General features: G+C 40.6%; 1 protein-coding gene across 1 annotated transcript in view; it reads right to left on the bottom strand.

Moving 5' to 3' along the window:
* The window catches only part of NEK11 (NIMA related kinase 11), a 111,261-nt gene extending 84,265 nt beyond the window's left edge, over window positions 1-26,996 (bottom strand). The window contains 2 exon segments of the mRNA XM_049710249.1: window positions 23,952-24,220; window positions 26,755-26,996. Coding sequence (XP_049566206.1) covers window positions 23,952-24,169 — 218 coding nt within the window. The 5' untranslated portion in view covers window positions 24,170-24,220; window positions 26,755-26,996.
* Between the last annotated feature and the right edge of the window lie 46 nt (window positions 26,997-27,042).

Raw genomic sequence — 27,042 nt, 5'->3', positions numbered from 1 at the left:
CAATCTCTGGCCACGTCGAAGAACTGACAAACAGACTGCTTGTAAGCATTTAGAACATGAAGCAGTGTTCAACAGAGGCTCATGTGGGCTTACAGAGAACAAGCCATACTAAATTAACCTAATTCCTTTCTGTGAGAGGGTTATTTGATTGGAAGATCAGAGAGAAGCAATTAGTCATGGGATATCATGATTCCTGCCCATCTGATGAAGTCATGTTAACAGCTGTAAATGAGAAGAGTCTTGTGACATCCTTTAACATGGGAGAGATGCAGACTCCATGTGGACCCATGGCCGGCTGAACAAGCAACCCAAACATCGTGGAGTCTTGGGTCTCAGGCCGTTTTGCAGGTACGCCCTCTTGTAATGCCCTCGGTTCCATCCCTAACGGTATCTTCACCAACCTTTTACTAATGACTAAGATGAAGATTCCCAAAAGACATATTTACCAAGTTCGCAGAAGACGCAAAGCCAGGCAGCAGCATCAATAAACACAGGCTGAGTCAGTTTTCCAAAGTGATGAAAGAAGCTGAAATATGACCTGGAAACCACCCAGGTTGGACTTGCAAGGCTAAACCTGAAGTTCTCCAGTCATAGTGGGAAAATCAAAACCGCAAATCAAAGATGAGTGAAATGTGGCTGAAGAGTAGACTATCTCATCTATAAACATTCTGATGGTAGTGTGTGGGGAGGAGAGTAGTTGCCCCCCAAAGTTCAATACGAGACCATAATATGATGTGACCGCTAAAAGAGGTCCTGAGACTCTAAGATCATTTTGAAATGTATGAAAGGTTTTAGCATCAATATACTTGGTTCCATCCAGCCCCTTGTGTTCAGGCCTGGGAACCTCATTTCAAGGGGTATGTTGTCACCAAAGAATGACAATTACAATGTTCAGGGTTCTTAAATCAGGTTACCCAAGGAATAGAGGAATGAGAGGGAACAGAGCTAATGTATTTTGAGCAGTAACTTATGAGAATGTGCTAGGGATATTTCCTGTGTCATTCACTTAATACTTATAACCATACAGAGTAGTTATTACTTTCCCCATTTTACAGATGAGAAAACTGAGAGTTTAGGTTACTGTCCAAATTATGTGGAGAGACTGAGATACGAATGGAGGGGAATCTGACTTTAAGGCCAAGGCTCTTTCCACTTCAGGACTAATGTAACCTCCAAGCAGCAGTTGAAATATTGATAATATTGAGAAATTAGAGTAAGATAACTACATCATACAGTCCCTGTATATGCCAGGGTTCCATGCTATTTCCTTTGCCTGGGACACCCTCTCTTTACCATTTTTCTGGCAGATTCATATTCGTCCTGTAAGACTTGGCTCCTACGCACCCTTCTGCAATGTCTTCTCCACCCTATAAAAATAGGGTAAGTGCACCGGCGTCTAGCAGGCCCTGCAAGGGGTTGAAAGTGCCTATTTACAACCTGGTTGGCCTGCTTGGTCTGTAAGCTCTTTAAAGGCAAGAGCCGTGTCCAATTTGGCTTTTATTTTTCCTTCCTAACAGCTTTATTGAGATATAAGTCAGGTACCATAAAATCTATTCTTTTGAAGTGTACAGTTCACTGGTTTATAGTATACTCTCAGAGGTTTGAAACTATCACTGTGTAGTTTCAGAACACTTTCATCATCCCTCTTATGGACTGAATTATGTGCCCCCCTCCACCAAAATTCACAGGTTGAAGTCCCAACTCCCAATATCTCAGAAGTTCTTTAAAGAGATGATCAAGCTAAAATGAGGCCATTAGGGTGGGGCCCTAATCCAATATGACCAATGTCCTTATAAGGAGAGAGAAAGAGACACCAGGGGCGTGCTACGGTAGCACGCAGAGGAAAGTCCACATGAAGACGATGAGGAAGCTGCCATCTACAAGCCAAGGAGGGAGGTCTAAGAAGAAGCCAATCCCAGTAGCACCTCAACCTTGGACTTCCAGCCTCTAGAACTGTGAGAGATACATTTCTATTGTTTAAGCCACCCAGTCTGTGATAACTAACTGGGTTAGTTAGCAGCCCTCGAAAACTAATTCAATCCCCAAAGAAACCCTTCACCCATTAGCAGTCACTCCCATCCCCATGCCCCATGGTTCCTGGCCACCACTGATCTGTGATTTCTGTCTATATGGATTTGCCTATTCCAGACATTTCATATACATGGAATCATACGACATGTGGTATTTTGTGACTGGCTTCTTTCACTAATATTTTCAAGGTTCATCCATGTTGTTTTGGTACTTCATTCCTTTTTATGGCTGAGAAGTTTTCCATTCTATGGATAGACCACATTTTGTTTACCCATTTGTCAGTTGATGGACACTTAGATTACTTCCACTTTTGGGCTATTATGAATAATGCTGCTATAAACATTCGTGTACTAGTTTTGCTGTGGAGATATGTTTTTCTTTTGGAAAACATATTCTAGGAGTAGAATTGCTGGGTCATGTGGTAATTCTGTGTTTAACATTTTGAGGAGTGGGCAGATTGGTTTGCAAAGTGGTTGCACCATTTTACATTCCCGTCAGTTGTGTATGAGGTTTACAATTTCTCCACACCCTCATGGACACTTTTATTCTAGCCATCCTAGTGGATATGAAGTTATCTCTCATTGTGGTTTTGATTTGCATATCTTTGATGGATAATGATGTCGAGTATTTTTTCATATGCTTTATTGGCCATTTGTGGATCTTCTTTGGAAAAATGTATATTCCTATTTGTCTTTACTCCAGCCCCTGGTCCAAACTGGGCATACAGTGGGGGCTTAATAAATAGAAGTCACAAACCACTTATAGCAGAATCACCCAGGGCTCCTAGGTCCCAACTGAGACCTACTGGGTCAAACTTTCTGGCCTCAGAATCCACATGTAAACAACATCCTGGGGAGGTTTCCACCACACACTGAAGTTTGATAACTACTTCCTTAACTGAACTAAAGATTCTTTAAACATCTGAAGAGCTGTGATGTATTCAGAGGTAAACATGAGATCTATGCTGTTCTAGATTGCAGGCGTGGGGCTGGTGGACAACAGTCACAGGCAGGAGGACGTCACTTCATTACGTGACATCGACTGAGCTTGGCATTTGGCTGGTCTATTTGCTATGAAAGTTGCAGAAGGGAGTCGCAGTTGGCTGAGATGTAGAACAGTGTGTGGTCCTTGTAGGGAAAGTACCAGGTAGATTCCATTAATTTTAAAATATTCTGCCTTATGATAACATATCCTGGTATGTGCTGTATCTAAAATGGACTGAGTCTCTACTAAAGAAGAATCTGTATGTTTTTCCTCCTTCTGGATGTTTTTTCTACGTCTTGCTTTTCTCTGATTCCCCCAGGCCCACACAAGCTATCTCACTCTAGAGACCATAATACATGTGTCCTGTTGTCTGCCAGGTTTCTCAGTTCCAAGCAACAAAATAAGACTTGGCTGAGTGAAACCCAGAAGGAATTTATTACAAACTTAGTGGGTGGGTCACAGAGTCACCAGGAATTTCAGGAGGACCAGAACAGGGACAACCTCCCTGCTGACATCACCAGCCCCGGGAACTCCTTCTTGCTGCCACTGCCACCACCAGAGTGGCCTTCCTGGGCCCCTGATTCTTGATGTCATCGGTGCCTAGTCCCAAGTCCAGGGCATCAGGTTGTAGAGCACACAATATTCAATCGATGGATGACTGATTTGATAATGCGTGAATTTAATGGGCACTGACAACACTGGCTGCCATGGGGCATGTAAAAAAACCTCAAGAGCCCAATTCATGTCTTCTAGGAGCTTAGATTTTAGGTGAAGAGCTGCAGTGTACAAAAATTGTTGCTAGGAAATAATTACAAGTTTCTCCATAACTACGGAGCACAATTTAAGGTGACAGAATATATGTGAAACAGTGTAACTGCAGTGCTGTGGGGTAATCTGTACATCGCTGTATAACCAAGGAATAGATGGTACCTGGCAGCTCACCATCAGTCTTGGGGCACTCTAGTCACCAAAAAGGACATTTTATAACCTTGTGATCTGAACCAGAAAACCTTCCAGGTTAAAGGCTAAAATGCCTTTACACACTCTCTCCTAGGAGTGTGGGGAGGGGAGGTGGACTGGTCATGTTGAAGAATAATGACTAATACAGTTCAGACAGAGAGAGAGGGTCCAGTTGACAGAATGCCTTGAATATGAGGCTTAATTTAAATTTTGTCTGACAGGAGAGATTCAAGAGCTGTAAGATCTTTAGCAAGAGAGTGATAATATAAAAACAGCATTTTGAAAAAATGGTTATCCTTGAGCTTGAGGAAAGAGTAGAGTCGCCCACCAGCCAGGAAACTACTACAGATGTAAAATTATAAAGGTTTATAGTAAGGTGACAGTGGAGAATAAAGGTAAATTTTGAAGATTCACCAGCCAGGTGACTGGCCATGTGGTGGGCAGAGAAGGCAGTCACATGTGATGCTATTTACCAGTCTTCAGAATTGGGAGTGGTAACTACCAGAAATAAAAGGATGCTTTCCATTTCATTTGCTAAATTTCAGACATTGCCTAGATATTCAAAGGGAGATTTCCTTTAGACCCTAGAAATATGAAACTGCATAACAGGTGAAGGAGCAAAGCTAGAGGTGTAGGCTTTAGGGCCATTTGCTCTCAGGTAACAGGGAAAACAAGGAAAGTAAATGGAGCGAATGTGAAACACCACCTACGCTTAATCTATCATCCTTCACCCCAGAGAACACTGTACCAGATAAACTTCAGCTTAGTTAATCATCAGAAGGCTAGATAAATTGCCTCAATGAAGAAAGCAATGAAAGCCAGTTAACAAGGCTAAGACAAAGAATATTTTCTCTCTTTTGAAAATGGCCTCCCAGGTCTTTATGTCTAAGATTTCATGTGAGGTTATAAAGATACATTCAAACAAGATGATTTCATCCTTGCTAATTATCTATAGACCCCTGGAACCAAAATAGTAACTATTGTGAAGCTATTAAACTATGCCACAGGGTCTGTCATAAGGGGGAGACTCTATTTGCTGCTCCTCCCACATGGCAATCTCCATTCTATCCTGTGCTCAAGGCTGGCTTCCTGGGCATAGGGCCTGTGCAGGCACACAGGGCGCGAAGATCGGAAGGGCCCTACACTTGGCTTAATGCTCTTTTATCACAGGCTTGAAATTCTTAATAATTTCTTAACAAGGGGCTCTGCATTTTCATTTTGTACTGGGCGCCACAAAGTTTGTAGCCAGTCCCACCTATAATATTCAAACATAAAAGCTATTTATAACTGACTCATGCTAAACTAACCAATCTCATTCTTGGTCACTGGATCAATTTTGCTTTTACACATTTGATAAAGTGAGGCAGGGCTCAAATCTGTCAATTCCCTATGTGTCCATCGCTGCTGTGAATGTTCTTAACATGGAAGGGCTGTGAGACCATGGTCACAGATGAGGAAGTCAGGAAGCCATAGGAATATCTACGGGAACTGAAACATCTTTATCTGCCGATGCAAATCAGGTACTCGGAGCAACGCTACCACCAGTGGGCTCACATAAAAATTGACTTTCTAAAGTCTGTAGAAAAGGCCAATCAAACAGGAATCAACTATGTGCACACTTTGATACAAGTGCTATTAAACACATATAACTCATACCATGTGGATAGATCTTAAGTTGGTTCAGGTCCTAAAGGGACTATATGGAAGGGTTAAATGCACATTGACAGAGCTCCCATGAATGACGAGACTCTGATGGGATTTTTATTACACTTCAAGATCAGGTTTTATTTCTTGTGGGTTGCACTTCTAAAAGTCTAACTTATGTCAGGGAAATATGACTATTAAGTTAGAATAGTTTTACCCTAACTCTAAGAATGTAGGTAAAAAGCAAAATTAATGTATATAATAAAATTTCCTCTTGTATATGAATCTCCACCTTCAGAAGAAGTACCTTGAAATAAAATTGAAGCAATTCATAGTAGTTTCAATGAGGTAAAATCTATTTTCATGAGGACCAAGAATAATAATGCTTCTCCTTAAAATAATCTGAAAATATATTTTTAGTATTAAGGGTTCTCCTGAACAAGAGATCAGTAATACCTTGTAGTTTACCTAGAATTTTTTTTAAAAAAACTTTTTATTTGAAGCATCCTCATTGAATTACTGAAAATTCAAATGAAATGATATTGTTGAAGTACTTTTTTTTTTTCAAAAGAAAAAGTAACACTATAATTAATGGGAAACAATATAGAAAGACAAATTTCTGTGATTTTCGGGATCAACTTTGATCAATTTTATATTCATAGAAAGTTATGACAAAAGAAAATCAAATACTTCATCCTTTATCAATTACAGAGTTTGTTTTCAAAATGTAATGGTTAAATCCTCAGTTACAATATTCTCGGCTCTCTAGCGCACCCTAGAGCTATGCCCATCACCTCTCCTCAGTGACCTCAGCTGTAGTAAGGGAACTGTGATGGAGGCTTTGGGATATTAGGAGATGAGTCCATGTGTTTCATTTATATAGAATACAACAACAAGCAATATCCAGACATTATATCAGCAGCTTTCAACACTCAGCCTGAAGTGGAGATTCGTCAGTGTCTAAAAATCCCTGACCCACAGTTGGTTTGGCTTTCCCTGAGACTGGGGACAGAGGACAGAAGGAGGTGCCCACCTGTGGAAGGCATCAGCTCTGACGCCCTTGGTTATCCTTTTTCAAGTCAGAGATGGGGGCCCACGTCTGGAAGCACAGCAGCGAGGCCAGCACCATGGACAGCACCCTGGCCAGCTTTCCCACTGCGAGGGGCTTAGCTCCGAGGGAGCATCAAATGCTGCATGCTTTTCTCACTGCAGGGCACAGCCCATCTTCCGGGAGGGAGGCACCCATATCTCGGGATGACACTAAAAAATAAAAAAACAGTAGTCACTGAGCATTAGACCCATGTGCTCCCCAAGAGAAACCATTAATGCAAGTGTCTGGAGACTTTCAGGCCCCACATGGAGGACTTCCTGAGGGCCTCCATCACTGTCCCCGATCATGGGAAAACCCACGGCATACTGGCTGTTGCTGGAGGCACTGCATGAAGCTGAATGCCCCTCTGAAAACACCCACCTCTTAACATACCCCCTCCCTACCCAAGGGTGGGGCGGTGGGATATCTCCTTTGAGATCTCTCCCAACCCAATACCACAGCACCATTCATCCATGTGAAATCTCTTCAGCACAGAAGGACACACAACAAGGCAGAGATGGTGCGAACCAGACAGAGATTTCATAGACATCTCCACTGAACCTCAAGACAGTGAAATGAGGTTAAAGCCCTTCAGAGGAAAACTCAAGGGCCATTTCCCCCACCCACAGACATCTTTCTTCCCCTGTAACATGGCTCCAACCTCCAGAAAAAGGAACTGAATAACACGGTCTCTCTGTGCTATTGCCCAGACTTAGAAACACAAACATATGCAAAAATGTTGTATCCCTCTGCTACTGGGAAAACAAGAGCTTTGGTGACAGGTTTTGCTCCAAAATTCCTTCTGATGGTCTTTTATGTTGGCTTTTTTTTTTGTCAGAGTCACTATTGATTACCATTCTAATACCAAACATAATATACATCCAGCACTCCCATTCTCTTTCCCCGTTTTATTCTTTCTATAGCACTTAATCACATTCCAGTGCATCATATAACTTGATTATCCACTGTCTCTCTCTCCTTAGCTCCACCAGAATGTACCCCCCTGAGAACAGACTTTGCTGTGTTCACTGCTGTATCCCAGGCCTAGAAGAGCACCTGACACAGTGAGCAACCCACCCACTCACACTGCGGGTTACTTAAGGTACACACCACTTCCTAACTGCACTGAATGAATGACTCTGTGGCATCAAGCATTTGGCTGATGTAAACTGGATCACTGTACTTTTTCCTGTGGGACTCGGTGAGATACATCCTCGAATCAAGAGAGCGACCCCCCCTCCTCACCCGGGAACAGCAAGGCTTCACTGCCTTCCTGTCCCCGGGAGGGACACAGTCCAGGCAGTTAAGGAAGACATGAGCCCTGCTCTGCTACATCTGGAAAAAGAGGCAAAGACTTGAAGCGAGGAGGATGGAGGGACAGGGTGGAAAGGCTGCCCAACTGCGCCTCTGAAGGGTCATCAGACTGGTCCCATGTATCAGCAGACACCCGTCAACCTAAGCTATAACCTTTCCCTAGGCCGTCTCAGCAATTCCACACCCATCAGGTGGTCCAGGTGCCCTTCCCTGGAAGAGCCTCTCCTCCCTGCAGCTCCTCTGGGTTTATCATTTGCATCAACGCTTCTCATCAAAGTGATCAAAATGGCCTTCTGCTCACGATTGGAGATTCCTCAAGGGCTTTGAATGTTGACTCTTGACCAGAGCTCCAAGACAGATTGTACCCTCTGTCACAGAGACACACTGACAGCTCTGAAAGATGTCCTCACCCAACTTTAAATGTATTTCCCATTTCTGGGCCACTCCAGCTATAACACACTAGGAATTAGAATTTATAGTAATTCTATAATTATCTTGTGAGTATAGTCACATTGCATTGCACTTTTGCATGTTAAATTTTTTGTGTTTAAATTTCAATTTAAAACATATCCCATTTCTGTTGCCCTGTTTTACAAAGTCTCATATTTAATAGACCTCAAAAGAATGAAATGGCCCAGATCTCTCTCAAACTCTAAGAGACCCTGATCCCTCCCACCCCATGGCCCTTCTAATAGAGCTATTTGCACTCAAGTCCTATTTTCAGCCCAATACCAGTTCCTGGAGGACAGTGGCCATAGCGGCTTCATCTCCTTGATAGCCACCAGCTGGATGCTTGTTGAATGAAGCTGCTCTTGGCCATTCTCAAGGACAGTGGAGAGTGACATTTAGTTAAATATATGGCTTTTTCTTTCGATATAGAGCATGCATACATCTTCGTGTACACCGCTAGGAAATGTCCACCTAATACATAGATGGCAAGAAAAAACAAACCTATTTCATGCCAGTTAAAACAGTCTGTGAAGATAAAAATATTTTTCCAAATTTATTTCTCAGCTGACTTGTGCTTTTCCTATGAAGAAATTAAAAATGCGTTAGTGACCTATTCTCTGCCTTTTATTCATTTAACCAGTGAAATCAAAATATTGGTAGACTGTAACCAAATGAAGATGACTTTATGGACCTGAGTTAATCCTGCCGGTAGAGATGCTGCCCCCTCGGGAGTTGGTCTGCATGTCACTTTAGCACCACCTGCTGGTCATGATGGTCAGTGTTGAAACAGTGACTTTCATTCCAATTCCTCTTACTGAATCGCTTGTAAATTTAAATACCACGTATGCTTGTGACCAATAATTTCAACATGGTGGCACGGTGTCCAACATGGGTAGTAACTCCTAAGCCTGGCTCCTCAGAACACTAGTGCTAATCAGAGGGGCCTGGGGAAGGGAGTTCAGTGGCTGAACACACTTGGGAAAAGCTCTTGAAGGGTCACAATTTAGCCAGCAGATTTCAGGCTCTGAAGAGTTCCTCAGCAAACAAACTGGTTTAATTTTGTGGAGCCAAGTGTTTTCCAAACTCATTTAATCATAGAACTCCTTTTTACACAGAATATCTATTAACCTTTTCAGGTACTCTAGGGCTTAAGGTCAGAGGGCACTGAGGCTGTCCCAAAATATCACAGCTGTAAATGTTTCATTGTATCGACTGCCTGCCTACCCACAAACTAGACAATTTTACAATATGATTTTTGCTTATAAATAACTTGCCAACAGATTTACACCCTTTACCTCCAAGACACACAGGATGGCAAAGTGACATTGTCATCACTATCACTTCACAGCCAAGTTATTTCAAAAAGTGAAAAATCATCCCACCACGAGGCCTCAATAACAAGTTTCCAGCAGCGCTTCTCAAACTTTTCCAGCAAAACAGCCCTAGTAGCAAAGAAGGAAAAACTCATACCCTGGAATAGGACTTCCAAAAGCAGAACATGTCTCTGAAATCTCAAGCTTTATTTTAAAAATTCATGCAAGGAATAGTGACATGTTTGTGAAAGGACAAATGTTCAGGGTTATACACTGCAGCAGTATTTTTAATAACAAAAGATTAAAAACAACCCAAATATACATCAACAGGAAAGTAGCAGACGTACAATAGAATGTACTATATAGTTGTTAAAACAAAGAATGGGAACATTCTCTTCATACTGACATGGAAAGCTCTCCCAGATATTTTGGCATATGAAAAAAACATGAAACAGAAGTGTGTAATACGCTAGTTTTTATCAGGAGACAAAAATAATCTATATTCCAGAGTCGCTTATAGATGCACAAAGCAACTCTGGAAGGATCCATGGGAAACAAACTGGTTACGTCTTGGGGAAGAGAATGGGAATTCAGAAAAAGGGGGACAAGGATGAGAGGAGACTTTTAACAGTACAGCTTTTTATATTTACTGAGCCATATAAATATGTAACCTATTAAAATTATAGTAAAAATTCAAAAATTATGCAATTTTTAAATTTTACTCCATGACATTCACACTTGTCCTAAATTTTTTTAATTACTCATATATTTTCACAATAGTAAAACTAAATCCATATTTAAACTCCTGCTTGGTGGGTTATCTGGGACACCATATGTATGGTCCAGTGTGAAAGGTATGGGTTCAGGCCATTTAAATCTTGCGTAAATATTTAGCCTTCATTTCATTTGGAGAACCAACATCAACACAAAAAAAATCTGGAAATGCTACTAAAAAATTCTTGCTCAACAGTTTGGGATTTTTATCTACAGGCTGGGGTTTTTAACCAGGGAAAGGTTAACCTCAGCAACTTAGAACTCTTATACTCAAAATCAGTACTAACCTACCTAAATAAGAAAGTGACACCACACTGAGATGGTGCCCAGAGTGTGAAGCTCACAGACTTCTGCCCATTCTTCAATGACAGTGAGTCTAGGGGCAGCCAAACCCCAAAGGCAAACCTCTGCTTTACAGCCGAAGTAACTGGAATTTCAAACTCTCCAACTATTTTCAACACATTTTTAAAAGCTTGGTAATTATTTTTAAAATTAATCAGTCTGGCTTAAGTCAAACAATTTCCTATTATATTTACTTAATAGAAAAAATAATTAGGCTTCTTTTGGTTACACTTTCACAACACTTTTTAAAAATTTATTTATTTTTAATTTATTTATTTTTGGCTGCTTTGGGTCTTTGTTGCTGCGTGGGTTTCCTCTAGTTGCAGCGAGCAGGGGCTGCTCTTCCTTGCGGTGTGCCGGCTTCTCATTGTGGTGGCTTCTCTTGCTGCGGAGCACGGGCTCTAGGTGCGCAGGCTTCAGTAGATGTGGCACGCAGGCTTCAGTAGATGTGGCACGCGGGCTTCAGTAGTTTTGGCTCGCGGGCTCTACAGTGCAGGCTCAGTAGTTGTGACACACGGGCTTAGTTGCTCCGCGGCATGTGGGATCTTCCCGGACCGGGGCTCGAACCGGTGTCCCCTGCACTGGCAGGCAGATTCTTAACCACTGCACCACCAGGGAAGTCCCACAACACTTTTATTAAAATGCTTTTTATATAACATATGTGAAAAACATATGGCATTTCTTTATATGAAAGATATGGGCTCAAAAATAAATAAAACACAACTCAGATATAACTCTGATGCAACAAGCAAACGTAGCATGACTAATGTCAATAAAATGTACTATAGGTACCCTGTGCATTTTATCCCAGAAAAGATATTCTAAGGACAAGTTTTGCATCCTTGTTTACCTCCTAGGAGTGGTTTAATAAACCAAAAGTGCTATAAATGTCTCCTAAATTATCTCAAACTGAAATTTTATTTCTAGGTGTAAATAAGGCCAGAATTAAAAAGACAAACAGCGTGAAGAGATGAAGCAGTGCAGCACAACCAGCAGGGAGTCATCTGCTACTGCTTTCATCCACCCTGGTTCCATTTCAGAAGGCTGTTCTCTCTGGGATCCCTTCAGAGAAACAAACAGGCAGTGGGGACCATGAGGACTTAAAACTCTACTGCAATCTCCTGATGATCTGTTGGATATTCATGAGGTGCAGAATGATTCCACCTTTAGGTTTTACTTCAGCTGTAATAAATGAGTTATGAATAATTGATCTCTAGGTAATAAATTATTCAGGTAGGCACACAGTTTCCAAGGAATCCTGGAGAGAGTCTAGCTAATGGCATAAGATGGGTCAGAGGCAGCTGCCGAGGGGACATCCCACAATCACCCCACACAGCAGAGGCAGGGTAGTCAGGGCCTCCCAGCGGGGGCTTTTCAATGAGTGGGCCATATTAATGCCTTTTGAATTAGTATAAAGTGGAAGTCCCCACAGGGCACTCCACTGTCTCTCCAGTGTATGAAACACTGAGCCCTGATCGCTTCATTCATCAGACCAGGATATTTGTTATCAGCTGAGTACAACCTCTGCTGCTGAAACTAGTGCTGAACTGAAAAACTGTGTATGTGTGTGAACACACACACACATACATATATATACACTTGTGTGTTTATGTGTATATATACACATATACATAGTTTTTGTGTTGATGTACATATATACAAAGACATACATACACACAGGAAGTTTTTATGATTGTGCAGGGCTAGCAAAATAATGCTAAAATAAACTTTACCTGGAGGAAATTATCTACTGTTCTTGGTCTTCAAAACCTGTTGAATATACCTTACCCCTTCTGAGCTCAAAACTCAACCTCTTTAAAGATAGTAAGGCTTACTTCAGGTTTGTGTCAAGTCCCATCCTTATCAAATATCCAAATGCTTTACTTCCTAAGTAATGTTAAACTGCCTTGCAAATAACATGTCATTGGACCTTCTTATAATTTTCATTTCTAAAACAATTCTAAAAATAACAGAAATTATTAAGTTAGAGCTCAATAATCATTGTACTGAAATATCTTTCAAAGAGCACATGAAATAAAAGCAGCTGATCAACAAACTGCAAATCTAATTACTGTAAAAATTGCATTGGCTGATCTTGCCCCCAAACCCACAATATCTGTACTTGTGTGAGGCCCATGAGATGCAAGACGTAGGGAGACAAGGGAGAGAAGAAATGAAGGGCTGCCAATCTTCCTCAAATCTCTCCTGAGGGAAGGCAGATGTAGCTACATTAGGTTTTTAGAGGTTTCTCCAAACTCAAACTAATAGAGAAGTGGAAACATCAATCAAACTTTAATTAAAATGCTGAGTGCCAACTGCATATAGGAAGTTGAGCAAACTAACACCTGAACACATTCTAATCAAAGTTGCAATATTCCAAATTTTCTACTCTTAGAAATTTGGAAACCTAAATATATGAATTTAACCTTCCTTCCTCACTTGCTCAATAAAGGTCATGAAAAAACAAAGCCTATGATTTTTCTCTGATCTGAAAACAAGAAGATTGATTGGTCTGAACCCAAAGATTAAAAAGCAACATTAAGCTTAAGCTACCAAATTTCCTATTGATTATCACGAGCAGCTACAAAATCAACCAGTTTAACAACCTTAGAGGTTTCATACATCACGGTCCAAGGTTCATATTCCCTAAACACATTTCTTAAGGTGTAATTGGCACTGATACACTGCACATATTTAAGGTATATAATCTGATAAATTTTGACATACGGATATGTCCAGGAAACCATCTCCACAATCATGACAATGAGCATGCACATCAGCTCCAAAAGTTTCCTCATGCCCAGGGTTTGCTTTTTCAATAACTAAAATTTGGGGTGGATTTTTCACATGATTACTAAATAGTAGCACTACTATCCTATTAAGTATGTTCTACAACATGTCAAAGGTTTCATAACTGTTCATTCATACTTACAATTATCAGGTAACAGGGGCTATGAAAGCAGCTGAGAAATAAAATGTGATTGTATCCCTGTTAAACTATGGAACAGAAATTCAATTTCACAGTATTTTAAAGCAATGAGGTCACATAATATTAACTGCTTATTTTTAATACTACATGAAATTATACAATGCAATATAAATTGTATTATTTATACAATTTATACAATTGTAGTGTAGTACACAAGCTACTTTTAGAAATCTTTGGTATTAACTATATCTATTGATATTTCCCATATAAATTTACAAATCACTAGTTCTAGAAATGAAGCTTAGGAATAACTGACCAAGAAGCTAATAGTAACATAAGCGTTATTGTTTTTCTCCCTTGTTGACTTTTAAGTCACCTACGTCATGCTAAGTTCACTATTTAGATATGGATGTCATGGCAACCAAACTTTTTTTTTTTTTTTTTTTTTGCGGTACACGGTCCTCTCACTGCTGTGAGGCTCTGGAGTACAGGTCTGGACGCACAGGCTCAACGGCCATGGCTCACGGGCCTAGCCGCTCCATGGCATGTGGGATCTTCCCGGAACGGGGCACGAACCCATGTCCCCTGCATCGGCAGGTGGACTCTCAACCACCACGCCACCAGGGAAGCCCAACCAAACTTTTTCCCCAGGAAAATCTGCTCAAAAGTAACAAAGTAAGCCAGAAACTAATTTTAACCTGAGAGTTTTCTGCCTTCTCATTTCTTTGACGATTAACTTATAGATGAATCTCATTTTCCAAGTTATTTAAAGGTGGATGGTATCACAACTCAAATTTTCACCTCAAAATATTAGAAAGGTGGGTACTAGCCAAAACTGCCCATACCTCCTCCCAGGTCAATGCATGTGTCAAAAAAGGAAGTGGACCAGTTCAGAAGGGAAAGGACTGGGAAAAGAAGATGCCCCTCAGATGGTCCTGCAGGAACAAGTGACAGTACAGGGAACTGCCCACTGTGTGGCAGGCCCAGCACTGGTTGGCTTGTGCCGCCAAAAGCTGTTGGAGGAAAGGATCTCCCAAGAAGGCCGCTTGAATAGAACCAAGAACAAGAAAGGCTAGTTACAAATTATACTCAACGGTGTCATGCTTGCTTTAGCATCAGGAAACTAAAGTTAGCCCGGAAAATATTGGATTTGGTCATCGAGGTTCCTGTGGAATCTATCAAAAATCACCTCAGTCTTTGCTATAACACATCTTGCCAGAAAAAAAGTCCTTTGTTAGGGGATAAAAACTTGAACTGTCCTATGCCCATGAAGTTTTGTTCTTGCATTTTGTACATTCATCCTTAAAGTATTTTGTTTTATTTATTGAATAAATGAGACAAAAATCACATTTAAAGTAATAGGCTTACACAAATCTCTTGTTTTTAAAACTTGGGGTAGTCAACAATGACAATGTTGAAGGACCAGCATATCCAATTACATTTAAAAATTATTATTTACTAAAATCGCTTAGATATTCCTCCCCCCATCTCATACACTTATGAAGAATAACATTCCTTATTTCCTGGGGGTATTATTCAGTGTTAGCAAAACCATTAGCTTCCCTACTCACAAATCCACCAAAACAATACATTGGAAGAATAGAGTGGGATAAGGAAAGAATTTAAACAACCAGTCTGAAAATCTAATAAATATACTATAGTAATTTATCTACACTCTTTTCTTGTCAACAGTCGTATTTTAAATAAATCACTTTTGTTTTCTTTCAAACAATAGTAATGTAAGAAAAAAGCATTTTAAAAAAGGCTTTTTGTGTGCTGTTGTTTTCCTTCTAAATGCTTCTTGGTGATTCAGTCTTCAAGCAGGCTTGTTTGGCCCCCTGCCCAAGACAAAATGAAATGGAGGGTTTCCCTGCATCCTACTCATCCTAAAATATTTTATTTATTAGTCATCTCTCATCCGTAAATATTAAAAACTAGATAAAAAGCTCATTGATTCTTTTATGCTAATACATGCAGCAAAGCAGCCTCAGGAAGATGTAAATCATTTACCCCAGAACGTCAACCTCATTACCATGATTGAGGTAAGTCAGTGTGCAACCTGCCTTCTCTTCTCTCCTTTTCCCTTCCAGCTCCCAACCCTTACATGTTGCAAAACTGCCAGAAGCTCAGAGGCTTGAGTTACTGCAGACCAAGAACTGGCAAAGCCCAAAGTGAAGTCTAAGTTCAAACTTACCCTGTCCAGATTTACCTAGGTGGAACCTACACACAATATCCTCCAGAACATGAACTACTTTAAAAGAGATTTTAAGATGCACTCATAAGCTCTATTAAAAGACTGAAGATTTTAAGGGGAAAAAGACATGATCACTACAATTAAAAAAATGAAGAAAACTGTATTTTCTGGTAGGGAAAAATAGAAAGAAATCATTAGTTTCCTCCAAATTGTCTTCATAACTCTCCACTGCATAAACCACTGAATCCTATTAAATTAACTCAGCCCACTCAATAACCCAATTCTACCATCACAGATGCCCACTGGGGAGAACTCCTGTTAATACTATAGAAATAACAGCTTTAATAAGAGTGCAGAGAACAGGCTCAAAGCTGGACTCATTAAATCTACTGTTTTATTTAGAATGACTCAAAACTGAAAGTAAGGATATGTTAAAATAATTAAGTAAATCAGACAGAAAATCCATAAATAGGTGTTAGTAGGTGCATTGGTGTTAGCAGGTGCAAAATATAAACAGTAGCTTTACTGAAGGCTATCTGCTATTAAATAGCAGAAATTACTGTCACATTCTGAGTCACTGAAAGCTGTTTCAAATATTATAAAAATCTATGCATTCTAGTTAAGAACTATTACTCATTTTTAATTATTTTTGACACTGGCAGGCTACTATAATCAATTTATTAATTCTCTAAGAGGAAATAATGTCCTTTTTTGTAAACAGTGAAAACCTATACACAGAAAGGGAGGCTTTTTAGTTTATTCCTTATAATATGAAAACTGACTTCTCCATTTCTCAATGTGTCAGAAATAAACTTGAAAATGGAGGAAGTCCTTTTTCTCTAATTACAACTGAGCATCTGAGCAAATGTGGCCATAATCCATAACTGGCTCAAATATTCTTCAACTGAATGCACAGAATGCCCATCACTTCTCAGTGATCGAAGCTCAGTTATTCATTAGTTTTCCAGACTTAAACCATTGACAGAAAGGATATGATGAAACAATCATTACATCAAATCTCTGAGGATGCAAAAAGGCACAATAGTATTTTACTTCTACTTCAAAGAGAGTACCAGAATCTACCTAGCCAACAAGAAGGAGCTAAATGATATTAAAGCCATATGGTGGACTATTATGCAGGCATATTATATGATGCTTTTAAGAATATTCGATAAGATGGGAAAATACTTATATTTTAGTGTTTCCAAAAAAAGATGCAAAATTATATATACACTGAATGGAAATGTTCTCCCATCCTTTTGCCTAGTTCAGTGGTCCTCAAACTGCAGTTCTCAGGCCAGCAGCAACAGCTGTTAGAAATGCAAATTCTCAGACCCCACCGAGACTTGCTAAACCAGGAAGTTTGGGAGTAGAGCCCAGCAATCTGTGTTTTAACCTGCCTTCCAGTTCTGATGCCCAATAACGCGTGAAAACCACTGGCTAGTTCTTAATCATTCTTGAGGTCTCAGCTGAAACGGCATGTTCTCAGGGAGGCCTTGCCTCACCAAAGCTCATCCTGCCATCTTAGGTCTGTTGTACCTACAGCAACCAAGACTTTTCTTTCACAATACTTAATGGCAGTTTGTAATTATTTACTTTTATGATCATACAACAAATGTTCTTCTCTCCCACTAAAGCAGATACTCTCAAGCCTAGCTATACATTCAAATCACCTGGAAGCTCTCAAAAATCCAGATGCCTGGGGTGTGGCCCAGTTAAAACAGAACGTATTGGGGTGTGACTCAAAGGTGTATTTTTAATATTGTTATTTTACTGTTCAGCCACAATTGAGAACCACCCAAATCAAGCTCCTTAGAGAGCAAGTGACCAGAAAATGGGGACCAGATTTGTTGAATGAATATGTGAAGTTTCTTTTACTTTTATTATGTGGATTTTTTTCAAGCTTGCACATGGTATAAAATTCCAAATGTACAAAAAGTGTTCAATGAAAAGCAAGTCTCCTTCACTCCTCGTCCTCAATCTCTGAGGCAACCACCATGACCAATGCCATATGTTTCCTTGAAGATTAAATAAATGTCTGTCAGTGCTTACAGAAAAGACCAGAAGTTGGGTGGCAGGATTACAGATCATTTTCCTGCTTTACGCACACCTGCACTTTTCGTAAAACATGCGCACATTACCTTCAATATTGGAAAAGGAGGTAGCCTAGGGTTACCTGTATGTACGTGCCTCTGGAGCTGTTCAGCAGACACACACTGGCACTGAGGGTCCCCAGGAAAACAGTCACTTGGAACGATATTCTCTGCTATGAAGAAGAGACCCTTTATCTGGCTAATCAAATAACTGTCTAAATTGTTCCACCTATTTTGTTTTAGTTATATTTTCACTTCTGATTAGATATTCAGCTTCTCCAGACTCACACCAGAAAATGGTAGAAAGGTACATGAAAGGAGATACTCACTCATTCTAGGCCCAGAATTAAGAAGTGGCATCATGATTTATAGATTCATCTTAACTGAATTTGGTTAATATAAGCCCCTCACCAAGACTGACCATCTCGAAGTATATTAAGATGAAAAGCTGAGGAATGGATCCTAATGTGGTGGCTTAAGCATGGCTCTGTCCTTCAAAAGCCCTGACTCCCACCGCCCCACCCCTGTTGGTGGCTACTGCTCAACACAACACTTTGGAAATGGGCCGTAGGCCTGAGGTGTCCTCAGAAGGGACTGGGCTAAGGAGAGCCATTTCGCTTTACAATAAAGGACCCAGACTGTTGTGGGGTTTTTTATTACCTCTTTATAACTTTTCACCTCCTTCACTCTTAAGGTCTAAGGCCACTCCTCTCTTGCTGTCAGTGTGATTAATTCTATCAGCAGCCCCCAAACCCCTCTCCTCCATACTGTCTCCATGGCTGGGTGGGAAATCTGCTTGTTAGGACTTTTGAAAATCCACTCTAATACAGGCCCAAGAGCTCTCCTGGGACGCAGGGTCCTTAGGCCTCAGTGTGTGGGCTTGAGGACACTTCTCTAAGGAATTGATAGCCTTTCCTATTTAAGATCCTCATGCTGGGAAGAAATGTCCTGTGGAGAGAGAAAGCATTTCCATGTTAACCATGTTGACTATATGTAGGCAAAGACCAAAGTGTAGGTGCACAGTTAAGGGGGGAAATATTTAGATATTACATGGACAGAACCAAGGGGGGAAAGAATGAAAGCTCTTACATAATGTACAGATACCAGTAAGATAACGACTGTATGTAGCTAAAAGAGAGCTGGGCAGTGGCCATTCCAACACCTCTAAGAGCAACCTGCCACACAGATGCTAAAGCACTGCACTGGCTGCTGGTTGTTTTATGTATGTTAATTCTGCCTCTCTTCTAGACTGGAAGTTCCTAAGGGCCAAGCCTTGTATCCTATTGCTTCAGTTTCCTCTCTGGTACTCAGTCCAAAGCAAAGGTTTATTACATAAATTGTATTAAATACTTGAGTTGACAAACTAAAAGACTAGAGCAGAAAATCAACTTCACATAATAATGTCACTGTATCTTAAGTGTGATGAAATTTTTTTAAAACCAGCATCCTATGCTGATAAGATTCATGTTGAAGTTCACCAACTATGGCCATGATTAATTGTGTATTTTAATCATGTACAAATAATCATATAATTCAGGGTAAGCCTATTTCCTTAACATCTCTTTTCTATTAAATTACACACAGTATGCTAAGGGCCAAAGTAACTTACTAGCTTATCAAAATCTTGTAGGTTTGCTTAACAAAAAATTGACAGCTTACATATATATGGAATCTAAAAAAACCCAAAAAATGGTCATGAAGAACCTAGGGGCAAGACAGGAATAAAGACGCAGACCTACTAGAGAATGGACTTGAGGACACAGGGAGGGGGTAGGGTAAGCTGGGTCAAAGAGAGAGTGATAGTGTATATATGGACATATGTACACTACCAAATGTAAAACAGATAGCTAGTGGGAAGCAGTCGCATAGCACAGGGAGATCAGCTCAGTGCTTTGTGACCACCTAGAAGGGTGGGATAGGGAGGGTGGGAGGGAGGGAGCTGCAACAGGGAAGAGATATGGGGATATATGTATATGTATAACTGATACACTTTGTTATAAAGTAGAAACTAACACACCACTGTAAAGCAATTATATGCCAATAAAAATGTTTAAAAAAAACCTGACAGCTTAACAAAAATATAAAATTATGAGCTAGAATTAGAATAATCTTTAGGAATATGAGTTAACATTATCACACCTTCAACATCCATTAGTCCAGAGTTTCCATAATTATGAAAGAAAATATTCCCAAATACTGTTTTATGAATTTCATGACACAGAATATAATAAAGTAAAAACCTCTATCTCATTCACTAATCATTTTAAGCTTAATTTTATTCTACTGTGATAACTAAGAAAAGAATACCAGATATATATTTTTTTTTCTAAATTAATTAATTAATTTATTTATTTATGGCTGTGTTGGGTCTTCATTTCTGTGCGAGGGCTTTCTCTAGTTGCGGTGAGCGGGGGCCACTCTTCATCGCGGTGCGCGGGCCTCTCACTATCGCGGCCTCCGTTGTTGTGGAGCACAGGCTCCAGACGCGCAGGCTCAGCAGTTGTGGCTCACGGGCCCAGTTGCTCCACGGCATGTGGGATCTTCCCAGACCAGGGCTCGAACCCGTGTCCCCTGCAGTGGCAAGCAGATTCTCAACCACTGTGCCACCAGGGAAGCCCCAGATATTTTTATGCCAAAAAAAAAAAAACCCTCTCGAAACATACATTAATCAAGTATAATGCCTGTGGCCTTTTTTTTTTAATTCCATAGCGAATGCAGAAAGTCAATAAAAATGCAAAGGAATATGGTATTTACATCGTAATTAAAATTCACAACATCATAGTATATGAAAAATGTCGATGGTAGAGTGGTGCCCTCAAGTGGCACAGTGATAAATTGCAACTGTCTAACGGGAAAGTTCTTTGATTAATTAAATCTAAAGTGCATATCGCCTGGACCTAGAGTTCACAGAGGCTGGTAACAAGTGTCCTACAGACCAGCTGGGGCTCACGGTCTACCTAAGTCCCTCCTTTAACAAGGGTACCACGGGGTAGTCTGGCATGTAAAGGTACCATACACTTTCCTTATTATCTCAGAAGGTTAGGGGTGTGTCTGCAAAACGTGAAGAGAATCAGATCTACTCTGATCTGTTAAGGGAGCAGCATTCATAACATTACAGAAATCTTTTTAGAAGGTATTTTCTATCCAGCCCTTAACCAATTTCCTATGTTTATGGCCTAGTATGTAAAGCAGAATTTAAAACCTTATCTAACCAAATTGCTTGAAGAAAGGGTGGTACTTGTTGATGTGCTTTGATCACAAACCAAAGGTTCACCTGTCAACACTCTCAGGAAAGGATCCTAAAAATATGAGTTTAGTTTCCTGCCTCTGTATATGCATTAAACACAACAACCGCTGATGAGCTGCTGCCTTACACAGCTAAAAGGTCAACATTCTGAGGACAAGTTTCCTTCCGACAGCCATAGAGATATGAAAGAAGAGATATGAAAGAAGAGATGGCAACAGAAGCGTTACAATCTCAAGAAAGATCCTAGAAGAAGGTTTTAAAATCACATACCTGACACCACATTGCTTTGCTTGGGAGACTTTCCTCTCTTAAAAGTGTAATGTAAAAAGAAAAGCTTCCATTTAGTAGAGAGTTCCAGTTGCAGTTATTGGGTGGTGTCTAAGAAAACTGAAGCTCAGATTAGGAACCTGCATAACCTTAATCTCAGTTAAGAACAAGACTGGCTTTACTTCCTGACCTGTTCACTTCAAAGCCTGTGGTCTTAACCCGTGACACTGTACTGCCTTCCTTTGAGCATTCTAAGATTTTGTGAGCAGCCATATCCATGATTCTTCATGATTTCAGCAGTTCTAAAAGTCAAACGTCTACAAAAGTAGGCAGGTAGTGGAAAGGTGTAAGAAACGGTGAGGAGTGGCGGGAACGTGGTGAATCGGAGCAGAGTCCAGGGTCTGCCTAAAGAGGGCCGCTGCCTGCAGCTCCAGCCCACACTGGCTACACAGGCGGCAGTGTTAGCAAATATTTTGATTTTTTTCAAGAGAAGATGAAAAGCTCAATTTTATGAAAGCGACCCATTTTTAAATACTGGCAACTAATTTAGATTTAAAAAGAAACAACTCTGCAAGCCAAACAAAAGACATCTGAAAGTTGAATGTGACCAGTACGTAATATGTTGTAGAGATTCTGATGATGAATGATTCCTGTCCAAGAGATTTTAGACTAGACCTTTGGTATCAAATGATTTGTCAATTATCCTCACTATTGAATTTACTCTACAAACCTAGGCTTCGTCTGCCATCTTCAGCTCAAGTCATACGTCCTAAGATGAGTTCAGGTACAGTGAAGGTCACTAACAAATCACTTCCCATTCAACAGGCCCCAGCCCCCTCATCCCTCTCATTCTCCTCCCGCCTCCCTACACACACACACACACACACACACACACACACACACACACACACACACCCATCACCTCAAGTCTGAAACTTTCAAGTTTGGTCTTCGACATCTCATGTCACATCCCTTTAATCAACTTTTTTTTCCTATTCTCTTAAATTCTTCACATTCCTCATTAGTTGAAGAAACCAAAATTGGATACATTCTTTACATTATGATTTTTATAACTCTTGGGTCAGATTTAGGCCTTACTCTTAATGTTTCCATAAAGGGTCTCTAGTAATTTTCATAAATTTATCATCCTGTTCTAAACAGCTGGAAGAGTATACCTCTAGGATTTAAGGTAAAAATTTATTTTTTGGTAGAAGTCATAAAGCATGTTCAGGACACCAGAAAAGTGCCCAGCATTATTCCCATTCTTCACACAGGAATTTATCAAAAATTATGAAGTCTAGATAACTACTTTTTAAAATTCTGGACACAGAGACCATTTAAAAGGCTGATTTTTAAATAAAATAGTAGCATCAGTAACATTTGCTTTTATAGTTCCTATGACATATTAAGAAGTAGAAAAGTTTATCACACTGATTTTAAGTCCACAGTCCTATGGGCAAAAGCTGGAACAATTTAGAGTAGCCTCAAAACCTCTGAATGAAAGAGTAGATTATGGGATGGAAATCTGTTCTTCTCAAGGGCTGATTTCTTGTATCACTCTTCCTTCTCCCTTCTCTTCCTCCTGTGTTTGACGTACAAGTTTCTTATCCTAACTTCAGTTCCAACTAACTTTTCACTGCAGCACATTCAAACAACTTTAAGCTAAAAATGAAGATTCATCCTTATTTGTAAGAGATGTACTGTCCAACAACATGAGAGTTTTTCTCTACCATGGAAGTTTATAGGGTTTGATTAAAATCAAAGGAAAGGAAGTAACAAGAGGGTCATCAATATAACATAATTTTAGATGGGAGCCCCTGTGTGGTTTAAATGTCTAATTTGAGGGCTGTATGACTACAGACGTTGAAAACCTCCTCCATGGGAAAAAGCCATGCAAAGTCAATACCGTATTTCCTTCAGTACACTCTATTCACCTCAAATGTGAATTACCATCGATTTGTATTTCCTAACATTTCTAAAAATGCAGTCATTATAAACAATTCTTATTTTCTCATTCAAGTCCCAATCAAGTTAAGTGGAAGCAAGGCTGTAATTGAGACTTTGGTATGCATAAAAATCTTACTTTCACATAATCTACCCCATTTCCCTACTCTAGGTCACTTGCGTACTTCACTCACCTTCTGAAATGCCTTTAAAAATCTCATCTGAAGACATCATTCAAGGAGATTTTCTATCTCTTACTAAATTCTTACTTTAATGCAAAAAGCAAAGTAAACAGTACTCCGTGTTTTTAATCAGCTAAGAGCTGCACACACACAGCAGCCAACTCAAGATTTGCATTAAGTATTTTTTACTTACAATTCCTCTCCTTGTTTGGCTTTCTTGTCTGACACTAGATAGACGGTTCCAAAAGTTCCACTGCCAAGTTTCTGTTGAAGCGTGTATCTTCTTGCGATCAAGGGCTTTGGACATGTGGAAACAGCTATTGATCCACTCACACACTTAGCAGCCTCTCGGAATTTCAGCATTGATCCAAACAAGAGAAAACTGTTTGTTTGCTTATCGAAACTCAACATGCAAGTCTCCTAGGAGATGGTCAAATGCATCCGAGTAGTGTCGGTCAATGCCTTAAAGAGGAAAAATCCAGTGGTGAGGTCTAATGCGTGCTGAACTATTCCTAACAAAAAGTGTAAGTTTCTGACACTGATACCTGTACCTTGATTAGTGGACTGAACAACCCAATATTGGTTAACCTTAATTGAGAAAATGTTAAAAGGTAGAGATACTGCAGATTCCAATAGAAGGCAGTCTTTCACAAAAACAGAGACTTCCCTCAGGCATCTAAATTTGGCAAAACTGAGTAACAGTCAAATTTCCCCAAGTTCTGAGATGTATATATGTTTTCCAATCAATAATCTGTTTAAGACTTTATACTCCCTACCTACTTTTTAAAAAACATCCAAGTACAAGAACTTTATAATTTCCTAAAATCTACATATCTGCATCAAGCTTTATGTATTCTTTCTTCCCACCTTATGTCTATTTTGATTAATAAATGGTGAGTTAGGATTAAACCAGAAATTAGCATGTTGCTGGTTTCTTTCGATTTTTTTTTTCTGTGGACTTTAAACCATGATATTTGAATTTATTAGATGTGAAGAGGGATATGGATTCGAAATGAATTTTTTCCCATCCTAAGCAAATTCTGATCCAATGTCTGAAGTTTTTTTATTATGCACACTGTGTATAGAGTAATCTCCCTGGATTGGAAACAAGAAGTGTCACAAATGCAGTTCAAATCTAAAATTGTATTTTAATGTTAGCTGAACATAAATTTGTTATAGGTAAATCTGTAATTCCTCAAAAAGCTATAAATGTACAGCGGAATTATGAAAGGCAGGACTGTTTCATATGAGTATGTGTATGGTAAAATCACTTTTATTTCATCAAAATGTAAAATGTTTTGTTAGTAATTATGAAAAGTGGGTTTTATTTTAAATCTATAAGAAAAACATGATTTTAATAACTAATGAGAACAGACTGTGTAGTACAGGGAACTCTATTCAATGCTCTGTGGTGGCCTAAATGGGAAGGAAGAGGGGATATATGTACACGTGTGGCTGATTCACTTTGCTGTACAGCAGAAACTAACACAACATTGTAAAGCAACTATACTGCAATGAAAAAAACAAGGAAAGAAAACATGATTTTAAATTGAAGACTGTGCTCTGGAGTCAGGTCAGTCCATATTCAACAATTCCAAAGCTATAAGACCAAAACCTATTGTGCATAATGACAAAACAAGATGCTATCTGTGTACTTTGGGGTACATGGCCAGCGGACTTCATCATGGTGGTGGCCAATTACAAATATCCTTGGAACAGAACATAAACAAGGAAATGTCTATTTACAGCATTTCCCTTCTTGAAATAATGTATTAATCAGTTAAGTTTCACCTAATGCCAGTGAGAAGGAAAACTAGTAATCAGAGAAGGAAGGAAAGGAAGGAGGGAGGGAAAAACCAAGTCACCTAAGTGGCTATGTGATCACGACAATACTAAAACATCAGCATTGGGTTGGAACTTCAGAGCTGGGGCCCATACCTCAAAATGCCTGAATTATGTGGGATTATCAATATTACAGAAATTAGTGAAATCTACTGCTGAAAAAACAACTGGAGAGCAGGGCTCCCAATGTGTCTTTGTGTGCTTCCTCCGATCACATAAAAGTGATGCTTTCTGGCCAAATTAAGCTGTTAAAAAAAATGTATGGACTCATGGCCTTTTCAAATGTAAAGGACACTTTCAGTAATCCTCCTTACTGGAGATAAAGGTCCCTGTCTAGGGAAAGTCAGAATAGTTCTGAGAAGTCCAATTTTCCAGGGGCTCTCATTTGTAAATGAGCGTTTAAGCCCAGCAGTGTCTAAGCAATGTGGCAAGGCTACAGAGTACCTCGGGACTAGGCTCCCTCTGGCCCAGCCTCCCAGTAGCAGCCCGGCCGCCCCCTCCCCAGACCACTCAGTCTCGTCTGTGCGACCACAGAGCCACCCGAGAACTGGTAAGCGTCCACTCGCCCCCACCTCACAGAGGTTGTAAAGGAACCTGAGCGCAAGGAACACGCCTTCTTTATCTCTGGGTCCTCGGTGCCTGGCACACAGTAGGTTTTCAGTAAACTCTGTTAAGGCAGATAAGCGTCCAGCAGACCAGCTTGCTGCCCAAGGGGGGCGCGGGGGGGTATGTGGTGGGAAAGGGAGAGACGGTTCACAAAGCTGCACGTTGACCCTTAGTGGGGGAACTGTGGGGCTGGGGGCACAGACAGGGAAGGACAGTGTTTACCAGTCTCCTCCTAGGTAACAACAAGAGGAAGCAGATCTGACACCGGATTCTGCTAAAGTAGGAATCTAACCTTAAAGGTAAACCTTAACCCTAAGGTTAAAAGAATAATTCCTTGCCTCAAGTATTTTAAATTTACATTTTCGCAAAGCGGGTTAACACAAACGGAGGAGGCACAAGCCACACATCCTCCCGGGACCGGAGCAGGTCCGGGAGGTAAGAGCCGAGGGAAGTGAGGAGGCGTGGGCTCGGAGGCCCGGAGAGGCGGCCCTGAAACCATGACCTTCCCGGCGCCGGGAGCCCACGAGCCCCGAGGAGCCTCCGCGTACCTTTTCGGGTGAAGGCCGAAGGGTGGTAGCACCGCGCGCGCCCAAGGGCCAGCCAGTAACCCGGACGCCGGAAGAGGCGCCTCACATTCATGTAGCGGGGCCAGCGAAACTCGGGACCTAGGTTGCCAGGGAGACGGCGCGGGGCGTGCCGGGAAGTCGAGCGCGGCCGCTGGGCGCCGTTGCCAGGGAGACGGCGCGGGGCACGCCGGGAAGTCGGGGAGGTGGCCCTTAGCGGGTCACGGAAGCGGAAGTGTACGCTGACCAAGGTGGGCGGGGAAAAGGAGGCCG

This window comes from Orcinus orca, chromosome 5, assembly GCF_937001465.1.
Source record: "Orcinus orca chromosome 5, mOrcOrc1.1, whole genome shotgun sequence".
NCBI lineage: Eukaryota > Metazoa > Chordata > Mammalia > Artiodactyla > Delphinidae > Orcinus > Orcinus orca.
This window is presented reverse-complemented; position numbering and strand designations above follow the sequence as displayed.